The sequence below is a fragment of the Orbicella faveolata genome, unplaced genomic scaffold (genome assembly GCF_042242905.1).
Source record: "Orbicella faveolata isolate gen_17 unplaced genomic scaffold, um_ofav_v1 contig_2, whole genome shotgun sequence".
Lineage (NCBI taxonomy): Eukaryota > Metazoa > Cnidaria > Anthozoa > Scleractinia > Merulinidae > Orbicella > Orbicella faveolata.
This window is the reverse complement of record NW_028301547.1, coordinates 24,881,177-24,902,651: the sequence shown is the minus strand read 5'-3', so window position 1 is coordinate 24,902,651 and position 21,475 is coordinate 24,881,177. Positions and strand designations below refer to the sequence as shown.

The window sequence follows — 21,475 nt, the reverse complement described above, 5'->3', positions numbered from 1 at the left end:
AAAAAAATTGAATTGTTTGTTGTAGAAAGCCAATTGAAGAAGGGACTGTTATATCTGTGTATAGTGTATAGAAACGGCAAACATGACAAGTTCATATTAAATGAAAATAAGCGGCAAAAAAGGTAAGTTTCTTTTGTAAGTCACTCAACATCTCTCTTATGTGGCTGGGGGCGGGGGAGCGGGCAGAAGAGGGTAAAAGCTAAGTTTGTTTTTGAACCAAGTGATGCATCCTTGCAGTGCTCATATCTGGTTTCTGTAGCGTGACGAGATGAAGAGTATTTCTACTCCTGCCTGAATGCTATGCCGGTCCACTGTGCAGTTCCAGAAAATATTCATTCAAAAGGGATTGGAATTTCCTGGAGGTGGCAGGGGGGGGGGGGGGGGTCTTTAAGACTGAAACATTTAAAGAACTGTATCAAGCTTAATTGGAATTTCCAGAGGGGTGGGGGGGAAGAAGTCTTTCAAAAAAATCCCTTCCATCGGGGAGGTATAGATATTTTCTGGAAATACAGATTGCACAGTTACCCCCTGTATTTAATTCACCAGTACTTGTTTACACACCTGGGTGAAGAAATGCAATGCCAGAATAAAGTGTCTTGAGAGAAAGCACACTTACTGAAGAGCCAGCCAGGGCTCAAACCTGAGTTGAGTGCACTAGTTAGCCATGAGGCCACAGCACCTCTCATGGGTGGAAAAGAAAGAGTTGTAATAGACACACTTCACTGTTTCATATGGAAATAATAAAAAAAAAGTATTGAACAATTTGATTGTGGTCTCTCCAAGAAGTAGCTTGTCAACAACACTTAACAGATACATGGGACAAATTCCTTTATTTAACAATTTTGATACAATACACTACAATACAGTACAATAGAATACAGCACACGTGTTCATGCTATAGGGTTTTGTGCTGTTGTAGAAAAACACTATTCATAAATTTATAGTAACTCTGGAGTTGCTAGAGTTAATACAGCAGCCAACATGCATTTCAACTGCAAACTCTGTAGTCTCTAAAAGTTAGTACAACATTAATTTTCTCTTTTCTGCTTTGGGATATATACCTCCCACAGGGAGATACTGAATTATGGACCTAGCCAAAGATTGATAGTTAACATTGAACATTTCCTGTAAGGGAACACTTAACCAGTCCCATTATGAGACAATTTTTAAACTTGCTAACTATTACATTTATTTACTTGATAAATTTATCTTTGTTAAAAATTATATTAAAATTTTGTAAATGTACACACTTTCATTTTATGGGACTTACATGTATAGATTTGGAATATTCAGGGAATCTTTACGACATTGCTTCCACAATACATAAGATACATTGATTGTTTTAAAATCTAAAAGGAGTCAAGATAAATACCAATATATACAGTACAAAAAAGTAAAAATTGTTCAGACAAGTTCAAGGCAATTAGAGCGGTTTTCAATTGAGTGTTGTAAAATCAGAACTAAAGTAATCACTTTGACCATCACAAAGGACAGACAATCCAGTGAACCAATCAAAACTCCAAGAAAAGAGGTATTACTGATGAGAAGCGTGGAAAACAATGTGTGAGCAAGTCATGGTTTTGGTTTAACTTCTCATTGGTTGAAAAGTGGTGTGAGCTTTTTAAACCAATCACTTAGGCTGGAAATGCAAAACCAATGCGAATTAAAAGTTCTTTTGACACTCAAGTGAAAACCCCTCTGATGTCAATAGAAAAGACTACTACAAACAAGACATGTGAATAGACTAACAGCTCATTAAGTCTAGTAGCCAAATTTTTGCTTGCTCAATGGACTAGTTAGGTTCAAATTTGCTTGCCTACCAGTAGGCAATGTGATTTCTAAACAGGCTTAAATTTCTGGCAAGGGAATCCTGGATTGTACAATAATTTTTGAATGTATGCTTTAATATTGGAGAAGTTTTGCTTGCCATATTAGCATGAACATTTTAATCTTTGATCAAGCTACCGATACACATGTTCAAACCCTGCAAACTGAAAGGCCATGATGCAGTTACTGGTAGATGTCCCATGAAATTAGAGTCTGATATATTAAACACTTTAAGTGTGATGTATATATTTAAAAACTTGAAATTTTAGAAAGAAAATACAGACTCATCAGCTTTTCTTGTTGCAGAACCACCGTCAACAGTTGCTAATTTTCACAAGCCCTGTAAATGTTTGGATTCAATAATATCTAGTAAACTGTATGATGCTTCCTCTATGCACAGTCATGAATGTGGTAACACATCAAAAAGTGAACATCAAAATCAGGATAAACTACCCTGTAAGCAAACTTTGTGGGGACATTTACGAGCTTTCCAAATCCAAAGAAAACCCAAGATCACTGATGATGTCAGGTCGTTGGATGTCTCGTAAAATGCCAACAAGTCTATCTAAGCTGCATCCAGGATCTCTCTGTTCCCATATGGTAAGAATGTGCTCCATGGGTGAAAAGTTGGGGCATTTCTGCGCCTTGTCATCTAAGCTCTTTATTTCTTCCACATGAAAGCCTAGGTGTCCAGCAACATCTCGCCAGTTGTTTCGTGAGTACAAGGTAATGTCCAGTTTCGTGCAAATTTCCTTCCTCTTGGTATAATTGGGAATTACCGGTTTCCAAACCTGGTTTCCACTGGTGTGGTGATTTCCATGTTGATCACAACTACAGTTTTGCTAAAAATGAATTTCACACAAGTTCATGTCAGAAATTCAAACTGTCGGACATCAGGAATGGTGGCTGTTAATTTCCACTTTTACAGGTACTCTTTCAATGCATGAATCACCCCCATGCTTCTCAAAAATAAAATGCACTGAATGTTAACCCTTGAAATTTGACAATGATTTTGGTAAAATATCAACAAAAGATACACATCCCATAAAGTTTTGTTAAATCTGAATTAGTTAATGACTGGGTGGAAAGGGTGGCTTAAAGCGCAACTAACCCCCCCCCCCCAATTTTTTTTGCTTAAATAAATCTCCTTGTTTTTCTGATCACCACTGCAAAAAATTTATCATTCTCCCTACATGATTTTTCAAAGTTCCTAAAATTGGCCGTTTTGGCGCCCCATGGCCAAGCAATAGCCCAGAATGGGGCGAGTTGGCCTGTGACGTCATCGAAGGACTAACAAAATTTCGCTTATGAGGAGAATGTATGTGAACATGCAATAGTGCGAATCAAAATCATCACAGAATGCAAGGTAGATGTGTTGTTGGAGGGAGTAGCAGTGCAGCAAGCTCAGGAGAGAGATATCCTCTTTCTTCGATACCTCTGCATCGATGGCACTCGTCCAGAAACGAGAAGAAGATGAAAGAAGTGTGCTGACTTGTGTGAAGTCGGACCGAAACAGGGAGTCATCGAGCAGTTCTTCGATCTTGGGTTCGCCACTAGTGTAAAAACCTAGAGATTTTCATGGCCTGTATACTATACTCTAGCTTCTAGTACAAAGCTCAACATTGTCAGGGTAGATAGACATGAATTTGGGATAAGCTGAGAGCCATCTGACTATTTTATCAAAATGAGCCCCAGAGTCGCAGACCAAAACAATGGAAACTAGGTGAGATAAATATAAGGCAAATCATTCGCATCACGTTTTTTGCCCTTGAAATAGAGAGTATTGTAATCAAATAGTCAACGACACATATATCCTACAACAAAGTGATTAAGATTAGTGAGGCTTCAAACTGCTGAACTAGCTATGTATTTTTGGATTTTATATACAACCACACGCAAGCTACATGCACGAGGTCAACAATGCGAGTTTCTTAAAGGCCCTTTCCCATACACAATTGTTTTGTTCTTTGAGGAAACAGATATATCTGTTTCAGTTACAAACTTAAGACGAATCAAGCATTGATAAGTATATATAAGTAAAGTAAAACAAACCATAAAGACTCGACTTTACGCACAGAGATTGAAGCACTGAAAGGAGAATGTGCTTGTTTTCGACCGAAATGCAACACTCGGGTTATTAGCGTACTAAAAAAGACTCTTAAGGTCATTCCTCACATTTGCATTGCGCATCCTTACTGCGCATAATTTATGGCGTCATTAGCGTGCGCTTGTGCATGCGCATATTGAAAACATGACGGATTTGCCTTGATATTGAGCTCTGTCAGTTGAAAAATGGCTCTAGCTCACCAACGAGCACGGGCACCCCAATGTTTTTCCCAGTCATTGTAATCAACTAATCATAAGCTTTGCGTGAGAAAAGACTGATTTAATTTCTATTGCTGAAAATTGAATAAATAAGAAAAATAGCAGATACACTGTGGCCTTTTCTATTTTGCAGTCGGTAACCACGTCAAGAAATTTGGTTCAAATTTTTAATCAAGGATTTAGCTTTCTGTCTGAATCAAACTTAAAACGTTTATTTTTGTCCGACACATTGTATTGACTGTAGTTTAATGTGTGTTCTTATGAGTCCGGGCTCACAAAGATGTTACAATTACTGGGAATGCGTTCTTATGATGAGCATTAAATAATGCCAAAATGGGGCATTTTCAATGCCTCACTGCTCCTTAATGAGCATGGGCACCCACCTTTTTTATTTCAAAATTGAAGTTATCATATGGCAAATATTCAGTGGACAAAGTTTGAACAAAAATCTATTGTAACTTTTATTTCAGAGGAATTACCTTAAAACAAAAGAACAGTGAAGGAGAAATGCATTCATTTATACCATACTGAACCTTTGGTCAAGATCTTCTCGAACGATTTTTAATTACTAGAATGAAATAGGCAAATTTGGGTAACTCATAATGTTTATGTTCACACAACTAATTCAGTACTTGACTTTGTATACATACGGTCAGTTGGCAATAACGAAGCGAACAGACGAATTTTTCCGTGAATATACTCATGTTCATTGACATTTTTATAACTCCTCAATAGTTGTAAGTTAACTCTTCATCCACAGTTTTAACCTTTATAAGCCAAAAGGGCCTGCAAATTGTCGATCGTGACTGATAGTGTGGTGGGCTCGACTTGTGACTCGCACTTCAAAATCGAAAAAATATATATAGATCGTAGCCATGCTAATCGTGGCTAGACTCCGAATTGTATTGCTAGATGATACAGTTCTTTCATTTAAAAGCTTGTCCATTTTCGATATAATATGAAGCACAAATACCCCAAATATGTTTTCACAGCGCTCGAAACTCAGTCTCTTGAGTGTTTTGAGCCATGTCCTTCAATGACATCAGAAGAGGCCCGACCCAGATCCCACCATGCTCGGTCCTGGGGTAAGAAATTACAACTTTAAATGCCTGTAGAATTGCAGGGATTTTATCAATCAAGATAATTTTTTTGCTGAAGTAATATAAAAAACTAGTAGTTTTCATTAAAGGAAAAACAAATTTGGGGGTTAGTTGCACTTTAAGGGGAGGCTGGAAGATGCTGCTATATCTGACATTTTGTATTTATTTGGTCAGGAAAATTTTATTTTTATCAGGAAAAAGTCAAGAAATTTTGAAAAGTGATGTTGGTGAACCATGTTGTCAAGTCTTGTAATCAAAGTTGTTTTTAGGATTTGCATTTAGAAGATAACATTTTCTAATGTCGACATTCAAGTATAGTGATGATCAAAGATGACTTACCTTCATTTCAAAGTCTTCAGTGATGCCAAGATAGACTCTCTTGTTTACAGGACACTTTTCACCAACAGGAAGATCTTTGGGTTCTACGCAGACATTCCCCACAAACTGGTCTGCGTCACTTCCCATGTGTGCCAAGTGGAACTCAATAACAAACCAAAAACCATGCACAAGATTCTCAATGATGTTGTAACCAACCTCCTGTTGACATGAATGCAGAAAAAATGATCAGTTCTATTTACAGTCAACTCTCTGGCACAGCTTAAGCGTACATTAACAGAAATGTTCAGGTTTGTAGAAAGGATTTGAACCAAAGTTTGAGACTTGTTCCTGACATCTAAGGGGCTAGGTCACTCATCAAAACTGGCAAATCATTAATCAGAATGAGAATAAGTTATCCAAAACCTCTCATGGTTATAATTAATTTGGTTTGTCTATCAAAATTGATGAATATTATTGATGAGTTTGAGAATTTGATTTTCTACACTACATGCAAATCTATGATTTTTCAGAGGACATGTTCATGCATGGCCTGTCTGTATGAGCACATCAACTGATAACCCAAATAATCACTACCTTGCTATCACCAGTGCAATCCTCAACCCTACGTCAATTTTTACTCACAGCTAAAATCCATTTTTTTTTAGTTTAAATTATGGACATTTAAGAGATTTCATCCATTATGTAAAAAGTACTAAGTCAGCTCTTACTTGGTAGTCTTCACTGGTAAGTTTAAACTGCAGGCACTGATGTTTCAATGAGACAACAATATCTGATGAAATGCAGAAAGGGTAGGTCTGTATCAGGTGATATTTGCTGGCAATTTCACGGTCCTTCACCATCTAAACAAAAACAACAAGTTGATAATCATTTAGAAGCAAGGCAAGTGTGTTCTTACTGTCGAAATTATTACAATACAAAATAGCGAGTGCTTGCATCTTGATATCCTTGCAAGGCATCGTTATCACAATTTTTTTCCAGATTTGCAACTTAAAAGGTCAACTCAACTTGTTTACTTGCAGCCTGAAGTAATGTTTTCCTTATTGTTATGGAAAAGAACTAAGAGACTTTGGCAAAATAATGGTAAGTCAAAGAGCTGCAGATATTTGAAAGTGGCATTACCTTGAATGTGGTGTCATCTGGATCATGTTTCATTACCACAATCCGCAGGAACCACACTCGACCTGAAACAGCTTTGGAAGCAAAAACAGCAATTGTGACTTGAATGTCTTGTTGAGCAATTGATAAACCCTCCTGAAACAAAAATGAATTATTCATTACTCATAACATTTAAAAATCTGTATTTATCAAAGAAAAATGCTCCATGTAAGAGGTTACAATAATACATGAGGCAACCCAAAAACAGCGCAGTGCACCAGTCCTGGCTATGCCATATAGTGAAAGCATTTTTCAGACCATACCACCAACAATGAAGGTAAAGGAATGAACTTACATGTTGAAATTTTAATTACATACCTTGGTAACCGATGCTTGTTTCTTGGGTGGGCGAGGGGGAGGTGGCCCACAGGAATCTCTTGTTTGCACAGGAAGCGCAACTGGAGGCTTCTGTGCTCCTTTTGAATCTTTTGGTACCCTCCTTGGTATTCTAGGTGGTGGCGGACGAGGTTGAAGAGCTGGAGGAGGAAGTGGTGGCGGAGATGTGCTCTCTTCTGACGCTACAGCTGTTTCAAACTTCTCACTGTAATACTGTTGCACATTTTCATAAATGCCTTTCATGCTGCGACTCATGAAAACATGACTGACACAACTTGCAGCCTCCTTAGGTGCTATCCTTGGATCAGGAAGATTCATGTAAAGATAACAGCTTGGTCTGGAGCCCTCTGGTAGATTTACATAATGACAAGTGCTGTCTGAACTATCCAGTTTATCTTTAAGTTGGCTTTTTTCATCAACAGCTTGGGTGTCACCATTAGAAGGTGCTGGCATGCAATAAGTGTGAGTTAAAGCCCTACTTTTTACACTTGTAGGCTTGAAGTCAAAGGTGTCTACACCATCCTGAGTTACCGCACAGCTAATGTTATTCCTTTGATCCTGTTTGGGTGGACAGACACTTTTCCTTGCCTCGGTGTCTGCTGCCCTGTTTGCTTGTAAATCCCTGTATGTGTCAAGGCAGTTTGCAGGCCTGGAATGTGGCTGGTCAAGGCATATTGGTTGAACAAGCTCAGTTATTGCAGTCTCTGTTACAGTAAGTGACGACTCACTTTTGAAGCGCTGTCTTTTTGGAGAAGATGGGGGTTGTTCAACAATCTGGAAGCTGCGTGACCTTTGAATCACCAACTCCTCTCCATGGATACTGTGATCTGAACACTTGGTATTATCCTGCAACTCATTCTTTACTTGCTCGGTACATGTACTTGCAGGTTTAAGTTTCCGTTGTGGAATGGGTGGTGGTGGGTGTTCATCTTGAATGTGATTCTCCCTGGTGCTCGATTCCTCTCCATCCTTAGTTCCATTTCTATCAGCATGCTTTTTATGAGCCGTTAACTCCAGTTGCGTTTGAACATTAAGCTCATTGTCACTATTTAAACCCTGCTCTGTGCTTGCTGACAACCTTGAATTAGTTGAACCATATTCGTCCTCACAAATGCTTCCATCAGATGAAAGTGGTGACTTTGCTTGTATATTAGAAGGTAAATGGCTCAATGAAGATAACTCCCCTAAACTAAATGATGGCTTTACCTTTGTAGGTGGAAAGATTTTAGATTTAGAAGGCAAAGGTTCAAAATGTATTTGATGTTCCCACTCACAACTTTTGCTTAGACTTGAAGCTGACATAATATTGGAATTGCCATCACATTGGTGTACTGCAGCCACTGAAGTGCTATATTGAAATTGTTGATGGTCAGCTGGTGCTAGGCACCGACGCCGTTCAGTTAATTTTGAACAAATCTCATGTCCTCTTTCAGTCCTTAAAAGAAGTGTCTTCTCTTCTTGTGCTTCACTCGTCACGTTCAAAGTAACACCCCTGTGTGTCATAAGTTGTTGTGAAAGAGAATCAATTTGCCATTCTCCAAGGAGTTTGAAGTCATATTCTAGGTTTGTTGATAAACATATGCTGTCATTGCAGATATGAAGCTGGGCTTTGGTCAAAGGAGAGCTTTTGGGTGTTTCATCAAAATCCACGTCAAAAGAAACGACTGTGGGTAAAAATGGAACACAAAATTATTGGCATTGTTGTCAATGGTGGTTAAACACAATAAAATTATTGTGACAGGTGTAACTATAAAAAACGCTATATTCCACTTGCAAATTTAACAACTGGCCACAAGTTTGAATATTGATTATACAGCTAGCAGGTGTTCAACTGTAGTAAGTTTCAACTGTCACTGCAAAAAGTTTTTAACTTGCAGAATTATATTACAAGATAATTTTACACATTGGAACCCTTATAAAAACACACTTTATCGCAAAAATTAATTGCCATCGACCAATAATGTCCAGTAACTGCCCAAAATGTAAGCAAATATTTTCCTGACCAGAAAACAATTTCTACTAACTATAAAAGGCCTGATGAAATGGAAAGTAGCTAATTCTTTATCAGGGCTCAAAATTTTCTGTCACATTAATTAAAAGTTCAAAAACAAAATAATTTCCCTGATATTGTTTTGCATTTGACATAAGTCAACAAAGTCTGTTAACGTATTGGATAATTTAAATATTGAGTTCTGCCGATTCTCCTGACCATCGAGCTACGTATAATTGCATTGTGTCTATAGTCAGTGGGTGGAAAGCCTTAAAGCCTTCCACCTGGAAAATGAGCAGTGTTGAGGTCGAAAGAGTTGTCAGGGAAATAAAGTTTCCAGGGTAAATGTAAAATTTTGAGGATATTCTTTTCTTATAGTTGCACATCTTTTCTCATACTTTACTAGCTTTTAATTATAATATAGATAGGACCCTGTGTGTGCTCTAATTGGTCAAAAACCCATGTTTTATCAGAGTATAAAACATAGAAAAAGTGTGTTTTATTGCTTTTTGCCACATTACCTCTGGTCAACATTTTTGTTAAAGATGGCGAAAAACATTTTCTTTGAAGAAATTTGTGATGGAGTTCTCTGTGAATCAGCAGACAGTTTTGAAGACAAGGCATATAGCACTTCAGTGGTATTAAATTGGGTCAGTTTGTCAATCTGTGTGCTTTGTTGTTTCTACTTGCGGAGTGTACAATCTATATAATAAACCAAATGAAGAAGGCTGGGCCGTGTACTACACTGTGATAAAACACTTCAGACATTTGAGAAAACTTGAGAAAATGTAGAAACACTTATCTGCGGCTTGTGTTTTCTATATTTCCCTCCTATTCTCAAATACCTGTCGTGTTTTATCAGACTGTAATACACGGCTTAAGCTTCTTTATTAGTTAAACAAAAAGCCATTTTAAAAGAAAAAAAAACACTAGTATTATCAAATGCAAATTTGCAATAATTTGTCTTTCATTTCTGTAAAACTGTTTAAATAACTGACATTTTTCTTGAATGTTTCACACCTGAACTTAATTCAAACAGAATAATTTAAAATTTGCATTTGATCACGGTGACAAAATGACGCATGTACTAGCCTTTTATAAAATTTCCTTCAATCAGAAGATGATACTTACGGCAGTGTCCTTTGAACAAAATTCAATGTAATTTGACTTGTTTTCTCAAACAGCATTGTGATAAAAAACAGATTAATGGCCCGAAATGTCTGACTTTGTTTGTTTTGTCCTCTTCTAGAAAATTTGCCCGGCCAAGGATATCAAATAGGATGGGATTCCTTGCCTAATACTAGTCATCTGATTTTGTGCCATGTGATGTGTTTTGTCCAATGGAGGGCCCAGATGACATTTCACTGGCCAGGCCTACAAATATTCATACTACAATATTTGTTTTAGTCTACTAATTGGCATTGGATGATACAAGTAATAAGTTTAAACTTGTTTATCTCAATAAGATGATATGCTCAATATTAATCCATGGTAACAACCAAACTGTTGTACTGAACAAAAGTCTCAAAACAAATACCTTACCATCACAACACTTTGCAAGAAGAACTTTGAGGTTATCAAGCTTTTCTCCACATTCAGATGAAAAAAAATGTCCTCGTATTTGGCTGCCTCCTCTCAGAGGTAGAATTCCGATAACATTCCTTTGATTTCCAAAGGAATCCAGGTGAACTATGGCATGACTGTTGGAAATTAGTTCAACAGTTTCAGGCCTCTTTGGTCTCAACAAACTGCGTTTTTTCTGGATCGGTGCAACCTTCACTAAATCTGACAACAGGAAGTGTAATGAAAGGAGAACCATTAGTCAGATGATTCTTGTTCTGATAAGTGCTAAGTAAAATATTTAGCAATTAAACACATTTTGAATAATAAAATTGAGGGTCACAAAAACTTGTGATCCAGTCTTCATATCTCTGAACCTTTTGTAATGACCCACAAAGGTGTCATTCTTGTGAGTTTCAATCTGCCACTCAGTCTGAAAATAGTGAAGTCTCAGTCCCGGTTTTCAAATAAAGGTCTCAGCATCTCAAAGCCTTCTATATAGTTTGATTTGGAACCTCAGGGAGTAGGGGATGATAATATGCAAATCACATGTTGACAACCATGCATCATGCACATTGTAAGCCAACTTCCTCAAAGTTTTCTTTTCGATTTGATTTTCGCTTTAATTGTGTCACAGACAATGCATTTAAGATGTCAAAATGACAACTGCAGACTAAATGGTTGATCGCACAAAAGAACTGAATCTTGCCGTTCAAAATAGCAACGTACAAAAGCTTCACATAAACTTAAATTGAAAAAAAAAGCTTAAATTAAACAAAAAAACCCACACATCAGCTTAATGTTATGCATGTTAAACCAGGGTACAGACAAAACACTCACATTTTCCGTTGCATCCACTCCTTTTAATGCTAACACTTCTTCGTTCCCACTGTTATCGGAGAAGGAAAAAAACAACAGTCATTCATTTGTCGTGCGGTAAAGTAAACGGCCAAAGTTGAAAGAAGTAAACTAAGCAAGATGGCCGACCGACGAATCAAACAGCATCATGACACTACGATTCGATATTGTCTGAAATTTTCATTCTTCAGTCTGCTCGAAAGTTAGTCCAAGTATAGATCCCTGGTTCTATAATGTTTTCGAAATTGCACAAATAAGAGACTTAAGTTATACAGAACGCTGTTATGCTATTTTGATGCGCTGGGACGCGAATGCGCCGAAGTATAAATTAGCTTTTAAAGACGAACCATTAACATTAGCATACCTTATGTTTCCTTTTCCCGCGATTACTATGATAAAGAACGTGTTCACAAACAAAGGGTTCCTTGCACGTGGACATGGCCACAGAATCTCTCTGCAAACCGGCGAATCCAGCGCCCAAAATAAAGCAGGCTAACCTTTCTGGGACCTTATATAGAAAGAGAAGGAAGTGGAACAGTTTGACGTCACGGAAACGTGACGTTTACGTACGTGGGTGGGGGAGTCCCCAGCCTTCGAAATCTTCTGTAAGATCAGATGGATGGCGTCTGAGTTATTTACTGAGATTTCATCGATATTGCTTGCTGTTTTAGAAGAAACGATGCCATGCCGAACCAAGTCTAAAGCAGTTTTTGGACAGAAGGAGAAGCATTTGCAAGAGCATTTATCAAATTGAAGCACCTGAACACGTGGATTAGGTGTGTCGAAACGGGTTTTCCCTTTTAGATGGTGAACAAGGAGATCAGTGGTCCATATCCGAACTCTGATTACGCTGTACAAAATTTCCGATAAAATTCGGTGAACCACATCACGCTAGATCTGAACGATATTACAATTTTCAGGGAATTTTAGTTTAAGGCTTGTGATTTCTACATTCATTGAGAAAGCAGCAACATTTAAGTAGGTAAGTTGAGTTGTAATGCGCATTTGAAGGAGCATATCCACATGAAATTTGCTTCAACAAATTGTACACTATTTTCATTATTTATTATATTATATGGTCTTCATTTTGTCAATTGTCGAACGAAAGAAAGCGAATCAATTTTATGAGCAAATCGAGAATTTGGCCGCAGAATTTCATAAGTATCGAGAAATTCAATTTACGTTGTTGACATTCTTTACTTTGGGCATGGTCAAATGAGAGCCGACTTAGGAAGAGTAAAGTTTAATCTTGCTCTCAGAGTTAACGGAAGTCAATGTAAACGTGGAAAGTTTGCTGGAATCCGGTCAGATCGTTCCGCTGTATACGTATGGTCAGAACGTTCCACAATACGCATGGTCACACTTGGAAATTGTTAGATGTCATGAAGTGCACACGTGTGAAGTTTCGGTCGAAACTCTTGAAAGGATCAGCTTTGATTCGATAAATTCAAAATGTGTTGGGTGAACACGGTGTAAACACACCTTGAGAGGAACTGTCATAAGAGGATTTTGGAAATAAAAAATATATCGCATTTGTTTTGTGCCAGTTTAGTGGCCGCCTGTTGGCCCTGGATACGTTGCTTCCATGATCCACGCAGTGAAATTATCTAGGTCGGTGGAGCTACTTAGTGTAGCTTGAATATGTCTTAGAAATCTCTAGTCACTTAGCTTTCAACCGACTGATTGAGGACCATTGAAGGTAGAATTCTATGGGGATAGGCGGGAGAAAACAATTTATTTATATGAGACGGAAAACAGTCGATTTGGCAGTAATTGCATCCCGTTATAGTGAAATACGGCATGATTTTTTGGATACTTATCGCATCGTGACCGCGGAACCGGAAGGGGATACTACCTAAAGATTTTGGTGGCGGCGGGAGCCCGAACCTTGAAACCTGTACTTTATTTCAGACCAAAATCTGATTTTCCATACATGTGCACCCTATTTCAGACCTGAGCTAAAAATCGATACCCCATTTTAGACCTCTAAAATTAGTACATGGCTCTAAAAATATGCACCCAGCTAACCAGAAATGGCTTCCATTTCCGCATAGTTCCGTCTACCAATTATGATTAACATTTGAAAAGGCTTCAAATTTTTCAATGTTGACGCGGAAAAAAGAGTTCCAATGTCAAGCAAAAGTGAAAAGGATACCTTATTTCAAGCCAAAATGGTCAAAATCTATACCTTCTTTTTTGACCAAAAACCATACCCTTTAGGGCCTCACACGCCCATATGAAAACAAGTCTCCATTTGGCGCGAAAATATGCTTGGATAGTTGTCCGCGGACATTATCCGTTCCAAGAAGCGAACAGTCTTCCGAGCACGTAGCTCGAGGAAAACTGTGAGCTTTGAGGAACAGATAATGTCCAAGGAAAAATATCTGAACATATTTCCGCGCCAAATGGAGACTATGGTGTTTATTATCCTTCAAATATTTTTCGCAACACGCGCAGTTTTGAAAATTGCGGAATACATCGGAGTACCTCCCAGCCTGTACATCCGAGTTTACTTACATGGCACGGAAAGATACCGGGATCGTCACTCCTAATCCTTTTCGTCCATACTGCTCTTTTGCGTTCGTGTTCACAAACAAACACACGGCTGGCCGCAAAAGAAAAGACTGGCTAACAGCAGTAATTTAAAATCTGTGGGGATTTATATGTACTGGATAAAAAAAATATTTACAAGAGACAATTAGCACTGGTAAATTATGAAGTTATCTTGATTACGCTGCGACCTGACGGCGCCGGAAACACGGCACGAGGTATAGGTTATCTAACGAAAGCTGACCTCTAAATAATTTAGTTTTGAGAAATCTACTTTCACTTAGCTATAGAAATAACACATTTTGGTTAAATATCCCTTCTAAAAAGACATTTGAAGCCGATGTGAAAAAGCAATCTCACAATACACACGCGCAGTCCGTGACACTGAAGATAAGCGTTTTTTTTTTTCAGTTTATCGATCAGAACACAGTGAGTAACTGTGATCAGAACGATCAACTGTTTTGAGGATCAAGGAGTAAATGTATTCATAGACCTCGACCCCTTGAAGTTCGTTGTTGTACATCCGACCTAGTTTTCGATGAATTTAACTTACCAAGCTTAATATCAAGTGCAACAATATCAACAAGTTGGAGTGACCTTGGAAGTTTAAAATAAGGTGCAGTTTCAGAGGGGGAAAAAAGTGTTATCGTTAGCATACTTTGCATCCTCCGACTGTCGGGCTTAGCTTGCGGACCATCGACCCATTTTCAGTGCAAAAAGAAACTGCTGAGTTTATTTTTAAATATCATCCGATAGACTGCTCGATCTATTTACGTTTTGTGTTTTGTATCAACATATAGCCTGGGGGCTCAAGAGATAACGGAAGTCAAATCTGAATTTTTGCCTGGTTGCATTTTAAAAATTGTTTATGCATGACAACTTGACTCGGAAATTTGAGCCATCGCTTAGAACACTATCGCATATGACAAAACTACGAATAGATCAATTTCACGTAAACAGTTAAGGAGTTAGAGGTCAGTAATTCTTCGACAGTTTCCGAGGTGGATATTTGCTGCCAGTTTCCCGAAAAAAAGAAAAAAAGAGAGAAAAAAAAAAAAAAAAGCGCGGCATTTTTATGACTTTAATCTGTCGGTGACGAAACGGCCTTCGAGTGCAACAGGATCACAACCCCACGCACGCAACGCTCAAACCACTGCACCAGAACGGAAGAAAAACGTCGAAAAACATAACACACGTCAAGTAAAAAGATCTTTAGACGGTATTTAGAGTTTGATCTGACTGTCGAGTACGATACATTTTTCCTTGGCATGTGGTGCTCACAGCACAGCCACTTTTTTAATGGAAAATAAGTCCTTATCATAACCTGTGTATGTCCGTCCCCTCCCCTTAACAAAATTGGGAAGTAGGTGCTCCTCCCCGATTTTCTGGACGGGAGGGGACGGATGTTCCCTTGCTACAGGCTAGTGAGACTTGTAGTCGGTGGGTGAAATGAAAGTATGAACGCGATCTTTAAAATTGAAGTTCATTTGTTTTCGTTTTGTGTTCTAAAAAATGCGAGCTCGTGTAATAAGTTTTCGTTTTCAAAAAAGAAAGTTATTAAAATAAATGCACATGTGTCAGTTCAAGGCCGTGGGGACTCCGGGAAGGAGTAGGTGGGAATTCAAGCAGGAGGTGGCCTCGTAACGTGATTGGCATTTTATACCATCTTGCGGTTTGGAACAGGAAAAAGTAAGAAACTTCCGTCACTGCTGTGCAAAGCTGTTCAACAAAGGCCCTTGTCAGAGAAAACATAAATACATGTATACATGAAACTTTCCTTGTGGAAACCTTTTCAGGTAAGACAATGCTTGCTCGTGATGTATTCCAGTATAAAGGTCGGCGCACACGAGGGGACTAGACCCTGGGACTAGTCTTTGCAACTAGTCCCCTGAAGAGTTTACACGAACGGACTGGTCGAAAGGACTTGTCCCACGAACAGTTCACACGAAGCGTTTTGAAGAACAAGTAGCCACTTTGAGTTCGTGGGACTAGTCGCAAGGACCAAACTTTGGTCCCTGCGACTGGATTTTGAAGCAAAAGTGGCTGGTCCACACGATGGGACTTGTCCCCGCGACTTGTTGCAGGGCTAGTCGCAGGGACCAGTCCCCTCGTGTGTGCCGACCTTAAGAGTAATCGATAGTCACAGGCAAAAAAACTTGTGGCTATGAAGAACTTGTAAGTTCTAATTTACAGTGTGCTCATAAGAACAAGAAATGATTTAAAACATGTTCTGAGCCAGTCTGAGTTACAAAATGTAAATTGTAATGCCAGCCAAGTTGGGCGCTCTGACTTACGCCACAGCTAATCGTGCTTAGATGTGTTTTTTATATGTTTCGTGAACATGTTCGGCCAAATCACAATAATCGTTATTAATTTCCTAACTGACTGTTGTAAAGCAGAAACTAAATAATAACACAACCGCTGGAGTGAAATTTAGTGTTCATTTAGAACGCTATAAGCTAGACTGCTGACAACTGTTCTTTTCTCTAAGGGTCAAGCGATAATCCCTGCCTGATTTCGAGAGAAATTCAGACTTGCTAGCGGTCTCAAACAAAAAACAGGCAAAATGCGGAAAAAGGATTATTAAAATAAAGTTATATCATTTCTTATCTATTTACAGTTCACTACTACCTAGGAGGAAATGTTTTCATGATAATTATGCAGATATTGTACTAGGTATTTTCAATGATCACCTGAGCAGATTCAATCCAGCCAGAAGCAGACTCCATTCCAACCAACATAAGAATACCAAGAGCTGGAGATCAACAGGATGCCAACACAGGAGAACCAACTTTCAAAAAGTACTCAGCACAAGCACCAGATTGTAACTAACTGAGCTCGGTAGATCATGAATACAAGTCTAAGTTGAAATGTGAGAACATCCTGTTTACATATATTGAATAGGTATGCAGCAGCTACCCGCAGATTTCCTTACGTGGTTGAGCCACATGCAAAGCAAAGGTAACTTGATTGACTGCATGTTCCTGTTTCTTTTAAGAAGGAAATTCACAGGGCTATTTTGAGAAATTACATGTCTCACAACTTTGTAATTGTTGTGAGTTCATATTAAATATCATCTTCACTGGTTACAGCCTTGGCATCAATGTTTATTTTTTTTTTTAGTAGTAACTGTCCAGAGATCTTGCATAACAAAAATTTTTTCGGCTTAACTCCAGAATACCCGGCCACTTATTAGCATCTCATTGAATAAGAATAGCAACTATTGTTATATACCTCGTTCTTCAAAGCCCACCGGCACATGTAAATAAAGTGGCCGGGTATTCTGAAGTTGCTCCCGCAAGTCGCCAGCTCGGCGACTAACATTAGCGTGACCTATGCGTCAGGAGCTTGAGCGGACTATCATCCGGAGCGAAAAGAAAAACGTTATGAGCATTAAGAATTCACTTTGCAAAGCTAGTTGTTGTGGGATTTTAACCAACAGAAATGGAGACTGAATAAAATGAAATGTTACACGGTAAACAAAGATCAAGGAATTGCATTCAGTTGACCTTGGGACGCGACGAAATTCGTTCCACTCGACTGAACTTTGGCACGTGACAATTTTACCTGGAAGCGTGAGACAACGCACGCAATCCGGTCATTTGCCATCGAAAAGAAGAGGAATTGCAAAAGCTTGGAAAGCTCGACGGTGACAGGATCCACAATATATTTGAGAAACATCCAGATGTATTTGAGAAACGTATTTTGTTTCAGTGGACACGAAAATACTTGACTTTACAGCAAACTTGATAACACAAGCACGGGGGATTCTATAAATAAAAAAAACTGTGATGAAAAGCGGCTCGCAGTTGTAAATAAATTTCACTTGTGTGAACGAACCTGGGTTTATTTTTAAATTGTCAAAGATTTCATCAATAAAAAATATCCGTCTTAGTGATTGCCCTAAAACTTGTGAAAGTATTTTCGCGTTGAGTATTCGCGTTCCGCGGTTCGCATATTAAATTCAAAACGACAAACAATTTGAGCGTGAACTTTTCTGTCCATTTCAATACAGTCTTTAATTTTCAGATGAAGTTTTACATCGTTTGCTTATTCAAGCAAAAAACGAGGTTGAACATTTAAAAAAGATCATAAGTGATAAGGTACAAATAGTGTTCACTTTATGGTCTCAGCAAGAATTTGATGCCGCCTTGATAAACATTGGAAAACTTTCCGCCATTCAGCTGCGAATGAGGCTATCTATTTGTGATCAACTCACAACACTGTTGCAATAATATAGTACTTTTTCATTGTGATCAGAAGCTATTTCATTTGATCATCAATCATTCCAATAAAAGCATATTTGAATCAACATTAGGTAGTTCTTTCACTGAACGGGACTTCAATTTACTTGGTGGCTTAAGGAAAATGTTATTAATAATAGTTACATAATAATAAGATTATTATTTGTTATTAATTAATTATTAATTTATGCATATATTTTGGCGACTAAAATTTTTCACTGGCGACCAAACCTGAACAGTCAGTGGCCAAATGGCCACTAAGGAAAAAAGTTAACTTGGAGGGTTGTATTAGAAGAAATGCAAATAATTTATTTTAATAAGGAATTACAGTCAAACCCATAAAGTTGTGAACCCCTAAAATGTGTCTGGAATGTTTCTTGTGTCATGACCAATCACAAGCGAGATATTCAGAACACAGAAGCCACAGAAACCACAGAAAACAGATGAGTTTCTGTCAGTCTCAGAACAAATTTGCTTTGTTTTGAAATAGACCCTCTGTTTTTGGTATACAGGAATTTAGATCATTGCTGTCCCACACCACATGAACACAAGCAATTTTCATGTTTTTTTTTTTCAATGTGAGGGGCTGAGTGCTGGTACGACTGGCAGTTGAACCACTCAAGGGCGTACGATCCAAATTAGTAGTAACAACTGATCTGCCAATGTATAATTATGATAATTTAAGAAGGGTCGTTATTTGAAGAAGCTAGTCATAAAAGGGAATAAGTGACGATTTTGGTTGCTTTTCTTTTTTCTTGCTCCAAATTAGCTGAAGTTTTGCATGTGGTCTTCAATGTAATAGAAAAATGTGGTTCTGTATTTTTGTCGCTGGTTTTTGCTTTGTTTTCGAGTTAAAACGTAGGCAAAAAACTTGGCTTTTCCTAGCCATGTCTTTAGGAGTTTATTTGTTGAACAGCAAACAGGCAGACTGTTTATAGTGTATGAAGTCAAAACCAAATCCCACAGCATATAGAGCGGAAATCTGGGAACGGATTGTTTACACCGGTTATTGTGACGTGAACACAACACGTGAATCGATCGAGCGTCAAACGAAATGCCATCAAACAAAAAAGAGATGTGCCGCATTAGAGCTCTGTCAACTAATATCTTAAGCATTGTTTTAAAGTACCTTGTGTGCCTACCTGGTGGTTGAGAGGCATCATAAAGCCTCGATAAACCCGTAAGTCATCAGCACGTTTTAAAGAATCAAAATGTGTTCTGAAACTTCGAAGGCAGCTGATATACCGTAATCGTGTTATCAGCGTTCGAAGTCAGATCGAGCCAGGTAGCAAAGTCCAAGAGCAGTTCTTGCCCAAGAAAAATACCCTCTGGTGAGTTGTGGCCCATTTGCCAAGCGTTGCTAGCGTCAAAGTTTGGAAAGCGAGAACTGGTTTTAGAGTGATAAAATTTGTCTTGTATCGACCGCCATGTCTCCCCGCGCACGAGGTGAAAAGACCCTTCCCGGCATGCATTGCGATTACGTTCTGCGGACGTTTCTCGAACTGGTAACTAGATTTAAACATAATAATGGCCAGCAAGTGGCGATCGATTGTAACAGATCTGTGATCCAGTTTGCGTTGATTTTATTTCAAATCGGCATGATTTGTAGTGTTTTGAGCTTCTGGGATCAGGGGACATGCAGATGTATGGAGACCCGTACGTTGCGCAGAAGGGTTCATCTGTTAATCTGTCAGCCCTATTTATAGAGCGTTTTCACGTGGAGTCATCAAATTCTTAAATCCAAAACTAAACAGCCGCCAAAGTTGTTATCCTCATCAGGCATAAGAGGTACCAGCGCATTTTGAACTTGGAAGTTATGGCGGTGCGTGACATCAAGCTACGATCGCGTTTGTCGAAAACTATGTTTTATCTCGTGATTTTTTAGCCATTGAAGACGTTGCCGTATTTGAAAAAGTGTTTATTGAAATGTTTATTTGTTTCATTTTATTTTTATTTACACCTTTTTTTGACCTGAAATCAGCATTTTTGAGCTTATACGTTGCGTGAAATTACCATTTTCAGGAGCCCATCATGGGCTCCTACCATTTTGCTGTTTTCTAAGTGAAACCAACATCCTTGCCGTCACGCGTTAACGTCAAATTAACATTTTAACCTATTTAGACCTGAAATCAACATCATCGAGCTTATGCGCTGCGTAAAATTGACATTTTGCTAGTTTCTAAGTGAAACCAACATCCTTGCCGTCACGCGTCAACGTGAAATCAACATTTAAACCTTTTTTGACCTAAAAGCAACATTTTTGAGCTTATACGTTGCGTGGAATTGACATTTTGCTGGTTTCTAAGAGAAATCAACCTCCTTGCCGTCACGCGTTAACGCGAAATCAACATTTTAACCTATTTAGACCTGAAATCAACATCATTGAGCTTATGCGCTGCGTGAAATTGACATTTTGCTGGTTTCTAAGTGAAACCAACATCCTTGCCGTCACGCGTTAACGCGAAATCAACATCTTAACCTATTTAGACCTGAAATCAACATCATTGAGCTTATGCGCTGCGTGAAATTGACATTTTGCTGGTCTCTAAGTGAAACCAACATCCTTGCCGACACGCGTTAACGTGAAATCAACATTTTAACCTATTTAGACCTGAAATCAACATCATTGAGCTTATGCGTTGCGTGAAATTGACATTTTGCTGGTTTCTAAGTGAAACCAACATCCTTGCCGTCACGCGTTAACGTGAAATCAACATTTAAACTTTTTTTGACCTAAAATCAACATTTTTGAGCTTATACGTTGCGTGGAATTGACATTTTGCTGGTTTCTAAGAGAAATCAACCTCCTTGCCGTCACGCGCTAACGTGAAATCAACATTTTAACCTACTTAGACCTGAAATCAACATCATTGAGCTTATGCGCTGCGTAAAATTGACATTTTGCTGGTTTCTAAGTGAAACCAACATCCTTGCCGTCACGCGTTAACGTGAAATCAACATTTAAACCTTCTTTGACCTAAAATCAACATTTTTGAGCTTATACGTTGCGTGAAATTGACATTTTGCCGCTTTCTAAGTGACATCAAAGTCCCTGCGGTCGCGGCGGGCCGATCCTTTGTTATGATGAACCGAGGCGAGACTTCGACTTATAACAAAGGCTTGGCTTGGTTATTATAACAAAGGATCGGCTCTGTTTATCATAACAGAGGCCCGGCTTCGTTTATTTGCAG

General features: G+C 38.5%; 1 protein-coding gene and 1 long non-coding RNA gene across 4 annotated transcripts; one reads left to right on the top strand and one right to left on the bottom strand.

The window, feature by feature from the left end:
• Positions 1-811: 811 nt before the first annotated feature.
• LOC110056296 (uncharacterized) lies at positions 812-20,872 on the bottom strand. 3 transcript variants are annotated; one of them, XM_020762750.2, is made up of 8 exons: positions 16,734-20,872; positions 11,473-11,521; positions 10,615-10,857; positions 7,065-8,746; positions 6,711-6,842; positions 6,299-6,430; positions 5,592-5,789; positions 812-2,669 (listed from the first exon to the last, which is right to left on the bottom strand). In XM_020762750.2, the coding sequence occupies exons 1-8, from the start codon at positions 16,779-16,781 to the stop codon at positions 2,307-2,309; spliced, it is 2,847 nt and encodes a 948-aa protein (XP_020618409.2). In that variant the 5' UTR covers positions 16,782-20,872; the 3' UTR covers positions 812-2,306. The 3 variants fall into 3 exon arrangements, with proteins under 3 accessions (XP_020618409.2, XP_020618408.2, XP_089145099.1); XM_020762749.2 differs by lacking the exon at positions 16,734-20,872 and adding an exon at positions 11,855-11,991; XM_089288973.1 differs by lacking the exons at positions 10,615-10,857; positions 11,473-11,521; positions 16,734-20,872 and adding an exon at positions 9,594-9,974.
• On the top strand, positions 15,734-17,127 carry LOC149112580 (uncharacterized). The gene is made up of 2 exons (XR_016207055.1): positions 15,734-15,836; positions 16,661-17,127. It is a non-coding gene; the product is annotated as an uncharacterized LOC149112580 (long non-coding RNA).
• Positions 20,873-21,475: the final 603 nt, after the last annotated feature.